The sequence below is a fragment of the Homarus americanus genome, unplaced genomic scaffold, assembly GCF_018991925.1.
Source record: "Homarus americanus isolate GMGI-L3 unplaced genomic scaffold, GMGI_Hamer_2.0 scaffold30108, whole genome shotgun sequence".
NCBI lineage: Eukaryota > Metazoa > Arthropoda > Malacostraca > Decapoda > Nephropidae > Homarus > Homarus americanus.
In genome coordinates this window covers 12,319,125-12,335,695 of record NW_024748109.1, presented here as the reverse complement: position 1 = coordinate 12,335,695, position 16,571 = coordinate 12,319,125, and the positions used below count along the sequence as shown (strand labels likewise).

Here is a 16,571-nt window from a genome sequence, read left to right as displayed (position 1 = left end):
CACTGGGGAACACACTTTCGGTTGCATGAGTTCTGACACTTGATTCTGGTAGATTTGAGGTCACAGATTCTGAAAATGGCATTCGTTTGTGCAGATCAGGTCTAGTTTTGACTTAGTTCGAGATCTGGGTCTGTCTAAAAAGCTGTCAGAATTGTTGGCTTCACGGTTAAAAGATAAAAACTTGCTGAAAATAGACACAAAGGTAACATTCTTTCGCAACAGAGAAAAGAACCTCTTACAGTTCTTTGATTCTAAATTTGACTTCGTCTACTGTTGTGATATTTCTGGATTAGTCACCGCGATGGGAGCTCCAGGTTATGATCCGAAAGAGTGGCGCCTCTTTATAGATAGCTCTAAGCGGAGTCTGAAGTGTGTTTTATTACATATAGGCAACATCTTTGGCGCAATACCCATAGGACACTCAGTACACCTGAAAGAAAAATATGAACACATCAAAACGGTTTTGGAGCTACTCAAATATGAAGAACACAAATGGATCATCTGTGTTGATCTAAAAATGGTCAATTTTTTGCTAGGACAGCAAGGTGGGTATACAAAATTTCCTTGCTTTATCTGCCTCTGGGACAGCAGAGCCAAAGACAGACACTGGATTCAGAAGGAATGGCCAGTTAGGGAAAGCCTCAATGTTGGGGAAAAGAACATCATTTATGAACCCCTAGTGGAACGTGAAAAAATTGTTTTCCCGTCCCTTCACATCAAGCTGGGCCTTATGAAACAGTTTGTCAAGGCGCTCGATACTGACAGTGACTGTTTTAAGTATCTGTGTGAAGTGTTCCCTGGTTTAACGCTAGAAAAACTCAAAGCAGGTATTTTCGACGGCCCTCAAATTAGGACGCTGATTAAAGACCAAGCCTTCACTCAATCCATGACTGATGTTGAGAGAAATGCATGGGGAGCATTCGTTTCTGTTGTAAGGAACTTTCTTGGAAACAGGAAATCAGAGGACTATAAAAAGCTCGTTGAATCTTTGATGGAAAGTTTCCATGTGTTAGGTTGCAACATGAGCATTAAGATGCATTTCCTGAACAGTCATCTTGAACTGTTTCCGGCAAACTTGGGGGACGTGAGTGATGAGCAAGGTGAACGCTTTCACCAGGATATCAAAGTCGTGGAAGACAGGTATCAAGGTCGCTGGGACATTCACATGATGGCGGACTATTGCTGGAGCATTCAGCGAGACTGCACTGAGAGGCGATATTCAAGACAGTCCATTAAACGCAAGTTTGTGCTTGAATAAATCTGGCATAGTTCACAAAAGCAACTGATGAATCCAAAATATGCTTGTCAAGGTAAATAAAAGTAATTAAAAATTAATTCTACGTGTTTGGTAATTCCTCTCTGTGTGCTGGTTTAGATTTTTAGCAGTAGTATATGGTAGTCTAACTATATATAGTAGTAAATGGTAGGTAACTCACCGCAACAAAACTAGACCCGATAGAAAAAAACCGGTGCCATATTTGAAATCAGTGACCTCAATTTACCCAGAAACAGGTTTCAAAATGTATGCAACTGACAAAAAGTTGAATTTTGTTCCCCAGTGTAATCAACAAAGGCAGCATATAAACATACATATATATAACATCGACTATACCGCCCTCCAGGATATATTGAACAGTCTCCAAAATTGGAACACTAACAACCACGTCACCATCAACCGTACCAAGACCATGGTTATGCACATCAACCTCTCCTTCGACGTTATCCCACCCCGTTCCATTACTTTAGGCCCCAACACACTCCATTTTTTTTTAAGGGGATTAGCCCACCCGGGCACCGGGCACTGACCCACATCGGGGCCTGGGGGGCAAAAATGTACTAGTGCTACTACTACTACTACTACTACCGTGGCCTCCAGCCTCCCCCAATAGCCACACCTACGCCACCATTTATTTACCTTAACATTAAATATCCAAATACATAATAAGCTATCCTATCTGTGTTAAATTAGTTGAGCCGCAGATCTATGCGGCATTCGGTGACTGTAGCCTCATAGTCAATATCTGCAGCAGTTGTCGGAGTAGGGGCAGAAGCTCTCGTTCCCCTGAGGCAGAGCAAAGCCGACCGAAGGAGAGAGAAGGACAGTCGACATCTCATCCAGGCTGTAACATAACTTCTGGGCTGCTGCTTCTGTTCGGAGATCAACTCCGCGAGTCTGGCGTAGAAACATCTTGCACTTGGTCCCATCCCACCAGAGGTTGTGAACACTAGAGGAGTGAAGCTGCCTTGATCAACGTTTTGAATTCTCTCCCCATACGCCCTTCTCTTGTCGTTCTCGTTCCTCCTATGTGCAGCATCGAGAGCTAGGTTACGGTGACAAGTGGCCATGGGATCAAAAATCCTGGTGTCGAAGAAAGCTCGCTGTCCCGGCGTCCAGAATCCTCGAGCACTGACGTCCACACGGGCTTCGTTAGATGTGTTTGAAGTCCTGTGTTGGAAGATCTCACCATCCAGTGGAATGAGGGTCGGTTCTACCATGACGTCCCGGCAGATTTCCTTCAACATATTTGCTGTGAGATCCCTTACCTCGTCATGCCTCATGCAAATGAAGCCCCCCTTCTTGCAGACCATGGCGTGATCGCCGTCATAGGAAGAGCCACACACGCATTGGGAGGGCAAACCATCCACTGGCCAACCGTACCTTAGAGCAATGGCATCTGTAAATTCTTGTTTGTTAAGGCTGAAACCATTTGCCCTTATCGGTAACGTAGTTAACCAGTTCGAGGCGCCCACCTCCTGCGCTATAGCTACTTTTTTTGTCAAATTTTCTGGAACCTGCAGCAATAGTTGCTGCAACATGTCATTTTGGCAGTGCTGCCGATCTGTTGTAATGGCCCTACGGATCTTATTTACTTCGCTAGCGTCCACTTCCCCTGATGCATTCTGGGCTATTATGTGGTCAGTGAGGGCTGCCGTGAGCTTAAGTGAATTTTGATGTTCAGTGTCAGCAATCTCCTCTGGATTAGTTAGTCCCATCCCTCCCAGTCTTAGTGGAAGTGCAAGAAGTGTTCTTTCTGCTGGGGTTAAGTCAGGGTGTTTCACTAGTTTGGGAATGAACTTGACCCTGATAGCTTCGTCCAGAGGGTGGAGGAGGGGTCCGATCTCAGGGATGGTATGCATCAGGTAGTTCCAGCGATGCTTGACTCCATGGGTGAATGCTGCAAAGGCCGCATGTGGCTCTGTGTTAGCAATCTCAGATAGAGCTTGGATTTCGCTAACCCACTCATTCACCTTTCCCGCTACGTACTCGGTCTTGAAGTCCGTAGTGCCAATTACAGCGCCTAGATGTCTTTGGCCGTCCTTAGTTATTTTGACCTCACTTCCGCCAAAAACCTCCAAAGCCCGTTCATAATGTTCTGGCTTCACGATGAGGAAGGACTTGCTAGCGTTTGGGTGGTACCCTATTTGTGGACCTCGCGATGTTACCAGGTCCCACCACTTTTTGATGCACTCCACTTTTCCTGCTCCTGTAAGGTCATCAGCATATGCCACTTGTTTGACCCCAGTTGTTTCAAATTTTATTTCTTGTTGGAGCACTGATAGGCCAATTGCATACATTGCCATTGCAACGGGGTCCCCCTGTGTTGTTCCCTCGGTCGACTGTAGGATGGTATCACCTCGTAGAGCCTTGTTGTTTACTATGTACAGGTCTGAAGGATTCCTATACGAATTTTCAACATACATCGCAAAGCTAGGACACTTGATCTTGATGTTGTGCAGTGCAGCCTTGCGGTTAAGTATGTTTGTTACGAGTTGGGGATTTAGAATATAGTTATACGTCTACCCAGATCCCAACAGGCAACAACAAAAAAAAAACAAAGACAATCGGACTATAAAAGGGTAGACAAAGGATGCGAGTTTTCGTTGTGTATAATAAAGTACCATAAATCCCTTAACAAAATATTCAGCTTATAAATTACCCTTAACCAAACTTAACCTAAACATTAACAGTATATACATATTAATACAACATAAACCATTTTGAAGCAAGTGGACGTGGGGGAGGCAATACAAGATACAAGTACTTAAGTGAGGAGCTGAGATGGCTGACGAGTAAGGCTGAGTATTGTAGAAGACGGTAGGTAGTCATTGCACCGTAGGTTTAGAGGATAGATGATCCTGTGGTCACTTCCCAGAGCCAAGTGCCCTCTCCTCGAATTGGAGCTCACAAAGAAGACTTGGAGGAAGTGAAGCAACAACCAGGATATGGAGAAGGGAAACCCCGGAGTGTTAACTAAGACGAGTCATACTCGTGTCTCGTCCCTAGATGGCGTTGCTCGTGGTGCTGGGTAGGTAGATCAGGACAATAGATGGCGTGGTTCGTAGTGCTGGGTGGAGGGGTTCGTAACACACCCCCCCCTCCAAAGACCTCCGTAGCGCGGGCGCGAAGGAGGTGATCACCTGGTTGAACAAAGATGGATCAGATTGTTGGGCTTTATCGAGCTCATCCTTACTAATGGTCTTATTGTACAGATCTTCTGTGGGTAGGAAGATATTAGAGGTGGTTTTAGATGAAGAGGGCCCATTTCGCACACTCTGTGACCGGGTGACAGCACAAGATGGGAAAAGATGAGGAATAGTTTCTTTAAGGTCAGTGGTGGAGTTGACAGGTAAGGGAGAGTCGACTGTCTTTATGTTAGGAACCACTAGATCTCCTACCAAGTCATTACCCAATAATAAATGAATGCCGCTCACAGGCATTGGGTCTTTCCTAATGGCTATTTGCACTTCCCCAGTAATCAAGGGACATTGGAGGTGCACTTTAGCTAAGGGATAGGAAGAATGGGATGAGAGATCTGAAATTAGAACACTCTCATTAGTAAATGCGGTAGATATATCAGGAATGACGTTAAACAGGAGGATAGATTGTGCTGCGCCCGTATCACGTAGTATACGAATAGGGAAAGAACGAGACCCCTCTATGATTGAAATTTTTCCCTCATAGGTGAATGAAGAGAAGAGATCCTGATGGGGCCTTTCCACATTGGTGGTTGCTATTGGTTTGGATTTGGGATCCAGGGAACTACTTTTAGCAGTTCGACACTTTGGGTGTTTACAAGACTGGATCGTATGGCCTGGGTTTTTACAGTAAGAACAATAAAACTTGGTTGCATCAGGGGGGGTAGGTGTGGGACCTTTCGACCTACCACTCACGTCCCCAAGGTTATCATCAGAGGAGGACCTAACATGTTGGAAAGTACCACGTTCCCTACGGCACAGTGACTCCACCAGCAAGGCGTACTCATCAGCCAGCTCAGCCGCACGTCCTAAATTAACCTCTCCACGCTCCTCCACATGCTTCAAGATGTGAAATGGTATCTTGCTCTTCCACTCCTCCAGGACTACCAAGTTATACCTAGGGAAATTACACTTCTGAATATTGTTCTTCTGAGAAGATCCTTAGATAAGGATAAGAGACTTGAAAGAGGTAGGGCGTATTACGGCATTAATATAAAGATCCGGATTAACAACCCTGATATACTAGAAAGAGGAAGGGCGTATTACGGCATTAATATAAAGATCCGGATTAACAACCCTGATATACTTGAAAGAGGAAGGGTGTATTACGGCATTAATATAAAGATCCGGATTAACAACCCTGATAAATGGTATGATTGACCCTGAATGAGATAATGAGAAGAACAATAATTGAGGCTTTATAATTATGGGGTCCTGGTAGAGCGTGGCGTCCCAAGATATCACTTCACCGTAAACTAGTGACTATGGAACAGCCTACTCTGGAGTGAGGGCACGGCATTAAACAGATCCGGATTCTTCCCTAAACTCGATAAGACTTACTACACGACTGCCACGTGTAATAACAGGTAAGCCTTATGACACTTGGAACCTAATATCCTACGGCTGTCACTCTTACTGTACGGTAATACCAATATATGCACACACATATGAAGGAAACTTTAAACCACCGTAAAGCAATTATGAACAGAAGTGACTGGGAGGAATAATTAACACTGAATAACAAGGGAGGAAGGAATATGGTACTTAAGGTCGTGTCCTGTCACGGTCGCCATTTGTTACGAGTTGGGGATTTAGAATATAGTTATACGTCTACCCAGATCCCAAGGCTGACGAGTAAGGCTGAGTATTGTAGAAGACGGTAGGTAGTCACTGTGCCGTAGGTTTCCAGGATAGGTGATCCTGTGGTCACTTCCCAGAGTGAACTGAACTCTCATAGAACTGGAGCTGAAGAAGAAGACTTTGAGGAGGTGACGCAACAACCAGGATATAGAGAAGGGAAACCCCGGAGTGGTAACTAAGACGAGTCATACTCGTGTTTCGTTCCTAGATGGCGTTGCTCGTGGTGCTGGGTAGGTAGATCAGGACAATAGATGGCGTGGTTCGTAGTGCTCGGTAGGTAGATCATGACAATTGGTGAAGTGGTTCGTAACAATACCTCAACCAAACAAAAACCCAACAGGCCCACAAAACTACAGGCCGATCAGCATACTAGAAGTCTTAGGCAAAACTTTTGAAAGACTATACAACACTCGCCTCAGATACCACCTTGAAGATGAACAACTATTGTCTTACAAGCAATTCGGATTCAGGGCACACCACTCAACTCAAGACGCACTCAACATAATGACAAACTACCTTACATGAACAAAGGAGCATACAAGACAGCACTCATCACAAAAGACGTACAAAAAACCTTCGACACTGTTTGGCACGACGGACTAAAGTATAAGATATGCACCAATTTTAACCTCCCTCAAAAATCACAACAATTACTATGCAACTTCCTAACAGACAGAAAAATGGGGATAAAATTCATACCTGCCTACTCTGACCACTTCACATTGCAAGCAGGAGTCCCACAAGGATCAGTCCTGTCCCCAACACTATACATTCTTTACACAAATGACTTACCCGACCCCTTACACATCGACTCTCTGACAATACAGTACGCCGACGATGTAACCCAACTCGTCAGACACTACACAAGTCTTGACCACCTAACAGAGAAAGCACACAGGGAGCTAGAACAAGTTACACAATGGGAACTCCTATGGCGAATACAAACCAACCCTAACAAAGCACAAATCACTTATTTCGGCACCAAAAGACGAAAACCACATCACATTTACCTAAACCCCTACATCCACCACCCTACACCCATAACTGTCAAACGAACAAACACAATCCTAGGAGTCACATTTAACGCCACCCTCACCATGACACTCCACGCCAAGATGAAGTCAGCGATCACAAACAAAACACTCGGAAATATACAGAGATTCAGAACCGCATCAATCAAAACCAAAACACACCTATTCAAAGCCCTCATACGCCCACTATTGACTTATGCACCTAACACACTCCAGCTAGCAGCACCATCAAACGCCAAGAAACTTCAAGTCAAAGCACGAAGATTCATCTATAACACACACTGGTCATCCTTCACCCCAAACAGACATCTACATGAACTCAGCTCCCTCCCTCCACTCAACATCTACTGGAGACAACTAGGAGACAAGCAAATAGAATCACACCTCACTACTTACCCTCAATGGCAGGGATAATTCGACAGCATCATACTTCCACGCAGATTCAGAAACAGGAATCCCTCCATGCTAAACAGACCAAACACACCCCTCCCACCTCCCTTATATTTATAACTCCCATATCAAACCCCAACTTCCCTATAACCACACCCAACAACTTCCCCCGAAATCAAACCTAACTCCTCCCCTAACCCACACCCAACCACTCCCCCTAACCTAACCCAACTAACCTAACCTTACCTGACTTACCCAACCTCTGTTAAAAAAAAACATAAAAAAAAAAAAAATTGTATATAAATAAATTTAACCCATACAACTATTCATTAGCCTGATCCTGCCCCAGCTATACAGAACAACCACCTCCCTCCTCATCCCCCTCAATCAAACCCCACGCCCCCAAACTCACACCCAAACACCACACCCGAGTAAAACCCTACTCAAAAAAAAAATATATTACCAACCCACTCAACCTGCACTAATACCCCCACCCCCCAAAAACTATCAATCCCCAAAATAAAAACTTAACAAACCCACATAAATCATATCACCCTAAGAAATCCTATTACACCATAAATTAACCTAACAACCTCCAAAGCCCCTCCCCCCCCAAAATCCTCCCAACAACTCACCATACCTGACCTTACTAACAATATCCTCCCCTTCCCCCTCACCCCTTACTATATTAACTCACACACACACACACACAACAACCCCCCTTAAGCAATCCTAATTCAGCACAAATCAACATACCACCGCCACCCCCAACCAATCCCCAAATACAACTCCCCCAGACAAAGCCTTACATAAATACTACAAATCTCTAGAACCAAATCAAACATACCCAACCTCTGTGACATCCACTCTCATAAATTCGACCTAACTCAAGATTGAAACCAACCAACCTATAACTCATTCTCATCTCCGTTCATAATTTGAGAAAAAAGCTCAAATCTGTCTCCTGCTATTACTAAAAACTCTCCTACGATTCGCTCATCCGTCCTTACTACGAATACTTTGACATTTCAAGCTCAAAGATTCAAAACTCTTCCTCCAACTCGCTCCGTTCCTCTTTGACATAGCTCAAAGACTTTACCTTCATCTTTCTCCAAACAACCCTACGACTAGCTTCATTTCCATTTTCACCTTCCCTGTTACTTACCGTGTGTGCCTGTGCGTCCGTCGACCTGCGCTTCTCTGCTTGTGCCGCCGCCGTGGCGGGGCGCCAACTTCCTCCACTTTGCCAACACTGCTGGAGCTAAGACGACAACCGGAGCACCCGCGTTGGCCCTTTGCCTGCCCGATCCTGCTCCCGCCCCACCTCTGCCTCGACCTGATTGAGATTGTTACACCATCCGGGCACATTGCCTACCCCCTCACGCAAGCGGTGTTTAGCCACTGCACCTATTCTCTCCTTCTAAAATTCACTTTAATCCTCCCTTTATCCTTCCCCTGAACCTCTTTCCTCCTGTCACTAGCTTTTATTCATTCATTCATTCGCGATGTGATGTAATTTTAAGTTAAAATTAGAATAAGAGTCAGAGAGTAGAAAGGACAACGAATGAGAGAACTTGGTGGGCGTGGTTTAAACTTGGTGATTCCTGATTGGTTAGTTTACGAGAGCTGACGTGTTTTTCACTCGCTAGCTTATAAATATGAGCGCTGATTTTTTTTTTACCATTCATCACGTTATTGCTAATCTGATCGAACCAAAACTCTAGACTCCTAGTTGTCATGTCTGGCCGCGGACAAGTAAACCGGAATAGGCCTCGCAAGACTGCCTCTCATCGTGCGGGCCTGCAGTTTCCTGTGGGTAGGATTCATCGTTACCTCAAGGCTAGCCTGTTCAATCAGCGTCTTAGTTTCCAATCGTCTGTGCACCTGGCAGCAGTACTCGAGTACCTCTGTGCCGAAATCCTTGAACTTTCGGGCAACTTGGTATTAGAAAGCAAGAAGGTTCGCATCACCCCGCGTCACATCTTGCTAGCTGTCCGCCACGACACTGAGCTTAGCCAAATGCTGGAAGATGTGACCATACCTGAGGGGGGAGTTGTGCCTCACATCCAACCCGTTCTTCTGCCCAAGAAACAATCCGCCTTCAAAGAGAAATAATTGGATGGCCACAGCAAAGTACTGCACTGTCGTCTTCCTCTGTGAAGTAAAAATGAAAAACCAGAAAAAAAATAACATTACAAAAATAAAGACAAAATTCGAAAACTAAAACTTAAAAAAAAAGCCCCAAATGGGGCGCACACATATAAAGAGAAAAGATAGATAAATAAAATAAATTATCTATTGATGTTTCAGGTATACGTATTATTGTTCCTACGAGACATTATTTTGTTTCTTTATATTATTGGAACCAATATAATATTCATCAATAAATCAAACATCTATAAAAACAGTAAAGAGTAATATTGTTAAATTATATAAACCAATACAATTTAACTTTGAATTTGGTACTTTCAAGTATTCGGTATTTTAGGTTGGAGTTGGACATTGCGAAGTACTTGTATTGGGGATTACTGGCCACTTCGCCGTTGGGTTATTTCGGAAGAAGCTGTTTGTTTGCAGTCATTTTCTTTGAACTTCTTCCTTTTGTTGTTCTTTTTTCTTTCAATTTCCATTCTTCTTCTTGGTCTTGTTCTGGTATATTTTCGTAAACGTCTATAAACGGTGTTAATGTTAATTTAGCAATTTCTTCGGTCTTGTTTAATTCTGGCTTCTTTTCTGTGGTCTTCTTGGGGTCTTCATTTTTATTTTTTGTGGTCTTGTTCGGGTCTTGATTCCTCTTTTCTTCAGTTTTCACTCCAAGGAGAGCCTCCTTGTAGCTCAGTTTTTTCTTACTTCGCAGATTAGCCACCCTACACTCCTCCCTCCACTTGGGACACTCCCGGTCGGAGGAGTGAGGGCCACCACAAGCTGCGCATTTCTTGGCGGCCGCCGAACAGGTGGTGTCCTGGTACCCGGGTGTCCCGCAACTGCAACAGACCTCCCGAGCACGACACTTCCCTGCCAGGTGGCCGTACCTCTGGCATTTGTAACATCTTGTTGGTCTTCTTTCATACGGTCTTACTGGGATCTTCTCCCATCCCAGCAATACGGTGCCTGGTAGCTTCTTGGGGTAGCCAACCAGTGCACTTGCACTGGTCAGCTTCCGTACTATTGAGAGCTGGTCTCCGATCTGCTCGGCCAGTTCTTCTTTTTCAAGATGTTCAATCTCGGTGTGGGAGATGACTCCCAACACCAAGTGGTCCTCTGTGCGGGCTTCCACTAGTATCTGGATCCCGTTAATTTCTGTTACGTTGGCTATTTGCTGGGCCTCTCCCCATTCCGCGAAGGTGACGATAAGGCCACCGCAGTCTTTGCGGACGACCCCTGTCACCCCCGTGATTCCTGAGGAGTCAAAAAACTTCCTCAGGACAAGGAGGTTCAGTTGCTTGCGCGAAGGGCGCTTGACTGGATACAGTCTAACGACCTTCGCCTGGTTGCAGGTGAACATTGTCTGGTTCACGTGGTACCTCGGGAGCAGAAAGAACCTACCTCGCCGAGGTTCAGTTCTCAAGTGAAAACGAAGTAATGTTTAAGATATATGACTGACAGTGCAACAGATATTTTTATATTTTTTTCTTGCGTACTTAAACGTGATTGGTGGATTTCATGTCAAAATTTTATTGTTTTCATTATACAGTATTCAACCAATCAAATTATTGCTTTGTCTGTTCCGACCGTTAATATTTTGTTCAGTTATTCAAATTCAAACACAGACAAGTGAAAATTTTTAGAAATTTAGAAATGCTGTGAATATTTATCGGTGTGCTTACGTGTTAAGTGAGGGTCTGTTCTCGTTTATGTATAACTATAATGCATAACATGTAAAGGCTTTTGTCATTATTTTTCAACCGTGTCAGTTTAATAAGGGATTTTGTCACTATTTTCCAAGCGTTTCAGTTTTATAAGGGATTTTGTCACATATTTTTCTAACCGTATTACAGTAAACCTTTCAAGTAACTGTGAAAAAAGAAATGTGAGGCTATGTCGGGCTGGTAAGCACTCACCCAAGCGGCAAACGAGCCGATCATTGGTTTGTCCTTGTTTTGGAGATTACTGGCCACTTCGCTTTTCGGCTATTTCGTCAGGAGCTGACGTCTTCTTCTGGATCTTTCTTGAGGTTTCTTCTTCTATTCTTGGTTTTCTTTCTTGCCCCATTACGCCATTACTCCGATGGTACAACTAGTCTGATGGTCTTGTTTCTTCTTTCTTGTTATTCTTACGTTCTTCTTGTTCTTGGTACTCTGGTGGTCTTCTCCAAGGAGAGACACGACTGCCTCTCCCAGGGTATATTGGTTGTCTCCCTGAGACCCACAGACGCTTTTGCTAATTTGTCTGCCTGTTCATTGCCCCGAATGTTGCAATGCCCAGGCACCCATGTCAGCACTATATTCTTGGCACACTCATGTAGTTTATTAATGATGTTGTCCTGTACCTCATTGCTGGTAGTGTCACCACTTTGAATTGCTTTAAGAGCGGACATAGAGTCTGAAATCATCGTTTGTTATTGCAATACTAATGGCTCTATTTATTGCAAACAACTCTGCAGTGAATATGGTTGTATGCCGCGGCAGGAGGAAGCTCCACCCCCCCCCACCCCCCGTCTCTGCTCCAGATTCCGGCCCCAACGTTGTCGTCTGTCCTGGACCCGTCTGTGTACACGTGAGTATAGGCGCTATATCCTTCTAGAAATTGATAGAAAAGTTGCTTCAGGAGCTCAGGATGAAGGTCATTCTTCCCTCCTGGAAGCCACGATGTTTCCACATGGAAGTTGGGGTTCTCCCATGGCGGACACAACGGTGGAACGTATCTATCAACGTCTTCGAAATGGATACCAGCACCCTGGCACAAGGTCTGGCGGACGGCCAAGGAATGGGACCTATACAGTTATGAAGAGAATAAATGTAAAAGTAAAGGTCTGTAATATTGCAGCTGCGCTTTTAAAAAAATTAATGGGAAGGAAAGCTCAGACTAATAACTCAGTAACTCATGAATATTGTCACATTCTTTTTTTGTTTTATGAGGTAAATGCTTCAATGTTTTTTTTTTTCTATGATTAAGTTAAGGGATATTATATCTTGGTGTCTTACTCAAGTTGATAAGATAATGTTAAGTGGATATTAATCTTTTGTGTACGGGTTTCCCTCTGAGCTGAATAAGGTCGTTTGGTGTTCGTAAATTAGAAAATGGTGTACCTGTAGTGAAAAAGTTACCAAAATTATATATCAATTTTGTAGTAAAGTCGCCTTAGTATTGAACGGTATGAATTGATGTCCTTTTTGTTTGGGTAAAATAAAAAAAAATGTTGGGTAAAAATATGTTTCGTGTGATTCCTCGTGATATTGCGGCCTGGACCAACACGAGTGCACTGTTGTTAGCTAGTATGAAGGAGAGTGGAAGTAAGAAAAGACTATACGGATACAGCCATCGGGAAGGGAGTTTGCTAAAATTGGGAACCTTTCGTCTAGATAAACAAAGACTGAAAGGATATTGGTGTTGTTATGTAGTAATACGCTTCACTAAGTCAAATCTTCATTGCGTATTCTGAGTTAGAGCGTAAGTCATCAATTACGGTAAATATGAAAAAAAGTATCTCCCCGGGTTGGTACAGTACGCGGTGGACCTGTCACCTCAAAGTCTCCTGCTCCACTGGCTGTGATTGGTCAGCTTGGCGCGATGCCATACTGACCAATCACAGTGCTTGAATAAGTAGCTTTCGGCTGGGGCGATACTTCACATTTTTCCCTTGGAAAATCCTAAATTAGACTTGAAAAATTTACTTCAAGGAGGAGTAGAGTAACGTCCTTAACGTCAGAACAGTTCGTTTATATATATAAAAAAAAAAGAAATACACATTTTATTTACAGTGCCATGGTCGGTGGGTGGTAGATAGCGAGAGAGAATTCATTATTAAAACATACCCTTATATAACACGTTTACCAAATAGCAACATTGAAAGACACAACCACGATTTAAGACTCTCCTCTGCCACTTGTTCCGTTTATCCACTATAATATATGATTAAGCCTAGAAAAAAAACGCGTTTTTTCCCCAGCTGAGAAAAGATGCCCCGCCCCCTCCTCAAGAGTTACAGCTGATTGGCTGTTGCAAACCCATCCGATTTCGTCCTGAGTAATGATGTTTTTCTAAATGAGTTTATTCATAATGACCGTTTCTGACGTGAACGATATTTAACTAAATTATTTAAAGATACATACGCCGCAATTTCGGCGTGGGAGATTACTCCCAGCTTCAGGTTGTCCCATCTGTAGGCAATCATTTTAAATGGAATGCCGTTGATGTCTGGGATCTCGTCGAAGGTGATCTTGATGTCACCATGGAGCTTCAGTCGTTCCACCTTGGTGACCCTCATGATCTCATTAGTTTCAAAGAACTTCTTGAGAACTAGGAGGTTTAATTTCTTGGGGCAGGTCGGCGTATCCGGACGTATCCGCGCCACGTTATCAAACTCGTAACCGTTCATGGTGAGAGAGGGTTAGAGAGTGCTGACTCCTCCGGTGGCTCCTAGTCACAGTCAGCCCGTATCTTAACGTCAACATATCCCTCCTGAAGTGTAGTGGGGGGACGTGAGCCTCTACCTCCAGTCTTTCTATACGTGTACACCTGTAGGCACTCAGACATAAATGAAGGCATCGGTTCTTTATTCTTGTCAGCTTTGCGAGTGTGGTGTCGCATGCCGATGCTTACAGCTGACATCCATAGTCGAGTTTCGATCTGATCAAGGTCTTATACACCATTAATAAAGATTTCCTATCAGCTCCCCATGTAGTGCCTGAGAAAACTTTCAGGATGATTGTGATTTTTAGGCATGTACTTTCAAGCTAGTTAATGTGTTTGTTTGTTTTTCACGTTAATTTCCGGTCACAATGAATACCGATAAATTTTATTGAGGTCGGAATTTTAATAGGAGCATCATTTAATTTCAATACTAGGTTATTTACGTTGCGTTTTGGGGGAAGACCTGAAACTGCGTTTAGAAAGCAATAGGTTGCAGTAGAGTCTCAGAGTATTTGACACCATTGTAACAAATTTTTATGTCGTGGGTTAAGGGAGTTGGTTAGATTTGTTTTGATCGATTCCTTAGGACTTCTGGTTAGGTGGCAAGGAAGGAGAGTTAAGATTAAAGGTTGGATTTAGCGCCATTACCTTAAGACCCAGCAATGAGGTAGAGGACAACATTATTAATAAACTACATGCGTGTGCCAAGAATATAGTGCTGACATGGGTGCCTGGGCATTGCAACAAAATATTAACGGTCGGAACAGACAAAGCAATAATTTGATTGGTTGAATACTGTATTGTGAAAACAGTAAAATTTTGAACTGAAATCCACCAATCACGTTTAAGTATGCAAGAAAAAAATATCAATATCTGTTGCACTGTCAGTCATATATATTAAACTTTACTTCGCAATGTCCAACTCCAACCTAAAATACCGAATACTTGAAAGTACCAAATTCAAAGTTAAATTGTATTGGTTTATATAATTTAACAATATTACTCTTTACTGTTTTTATAGATGTTTGATTTATTGATGAATATTATATTGGTTCCAATAATATAAAGAAACAAAATAATGTCTCGTAGGAACAATAATACGTATACCTGAAACATCAATAGATAATTTATTTTATTTATCTATCTTTTCTCTTTATATGTGTGCGCCCCATTTGGGGCTTTTTTTTTAAGTTTTAGTTTTCGAATTTTGTCTTTATTTTTGTAATGTTATTTTTTTTCTGGTTTTTCATTTTTACTTCACAGAGGAAGACGACAGTGCAGTACTTTGCTGTGGCCATCCAATTATTTCTCTTTGAAGGCGGATTGTTTCTTGGGCAGAAGAACGGGTTGGATGTGAGGCACAACTCCCCCCTCAGGTATGGTCACATCTTCCAGCATTTGGCTAAGCTCAGTGTCGTGGCGGACAGCTAGCAAGATGTGACGCGGGGTGATGCGAACCTTCTTGCTTTCTAATACCAAGTTGCCCGAAAGTTCAAGGATTTCGGCACAGAGGTACTCGAGTACTGCTGCCAGGTACACAGACGATTGGAAACTAAGACGCTGTTTGAACAGGCTAGCCTTGAGGTAACGATGAATCCTACCCACAGGAAACTGCAGGCCCGCACGATGAGAGGCAGTCTTGCGAGGCCTATTCCGGTTTACTTGTCCGCGGCCAGACATGACAACTAGGAGTCTAGAGTTTTGGTTCGATCAGATTAGCAATAACGTGATGAATGGTAAAAAAAAAATCAGCGCTCATATTTATAAGCTAGCGAGTGAAAAACACGTCAGCTCTCGTAAACTAACCAATCAGGAATCACCAAGTTTAAACCACGCCCACCAAGTTCTCTCATTCGTTTAATCCTTTTCAGTCGGCGTCTGTGCGAGGCTACATACATACATACAAAAAGCTAGTGACAAGGGAAAGAGGTTCAGAGGAAGGATAAGGAGAGAACAGGTGCAGTGGCTAAACACCGCTTGCGTGAGGGGGTAGGCAAAATGCCCTGAGGGTGCAACAATCACAATCAGGACGAGGCAGAGGGAGGGCGGGAGCAGGTCCGGGCAAGCAAAGGGCCAACGCGGGTGCTCTGGTTGTCGTCTAGCTTAGGCAGTGTTGGCAAAGCGGAGGAAGAACCGCCCCGCCACGGCGGCGGCGCAAGCCGAGAAGCGCAGGTGGACGGACGCACAGGCCACACACGATCAAAGTAACAGAGAAGGTGAAAAAATGGAAATGTAGCTAGTCGTAGGGTTGTTTGGAGAAAGATGAAGGTAAAGTCTTTGAGCTATGTCAAAGAGGAACGGAGTGAGTTGGAGGAAGGGTTTTGAATCTTTGAGCTTGAAATGTCAAAGTATTCATAGTAAGGAAGGATGAGCGTATCGTAGGAGAGTTTTTAGTAATAGCAGGAGACAGATTTGAGCTTTTTTGTCAAATTATGAACGGAGACGAGAATGAGATATAGG

The 16,571-nt window shown here is 43.6% G+C and overlaps 2 protein-coding genes across 2 annotated transcripts; one reads left to right on the top strand and one right to left on the bottom strand.

Annotated features, from left to right (window-relative positions):
• The first annotated feature begins 9,275 nt into the window (after positions 1-9,275).
• On the top strand, positions 9,276-9,653 carry LOC121880134 (histone H2A, sperm-like). Its single transcript, XM_042387195.1, has one exon. It carries the CDS (start codon positions 9,276-9,278, stop codon positions 9,651-9,653), a length of 378 nt encoding a protein of 125 aa, XP_042243129.1.
• A 5,760-nt stretch (positions 9,654-15,413) lies between these two features.
• On the bottom strand, positions 15,414-15,791 carry LOC121880167 (histone H2A, sperm-like). The gene has a single exon (XM_042387283.1). It carries the CDS (start codon positions 15,789-15,791, stop codon positions 15,414-15,416), a length of 378 nt encoding a protein of 125 aa, XP_042243217.1.
• Between the last annotated feature and the right edge of the window lie 780 nt (positions 15,792-16,571).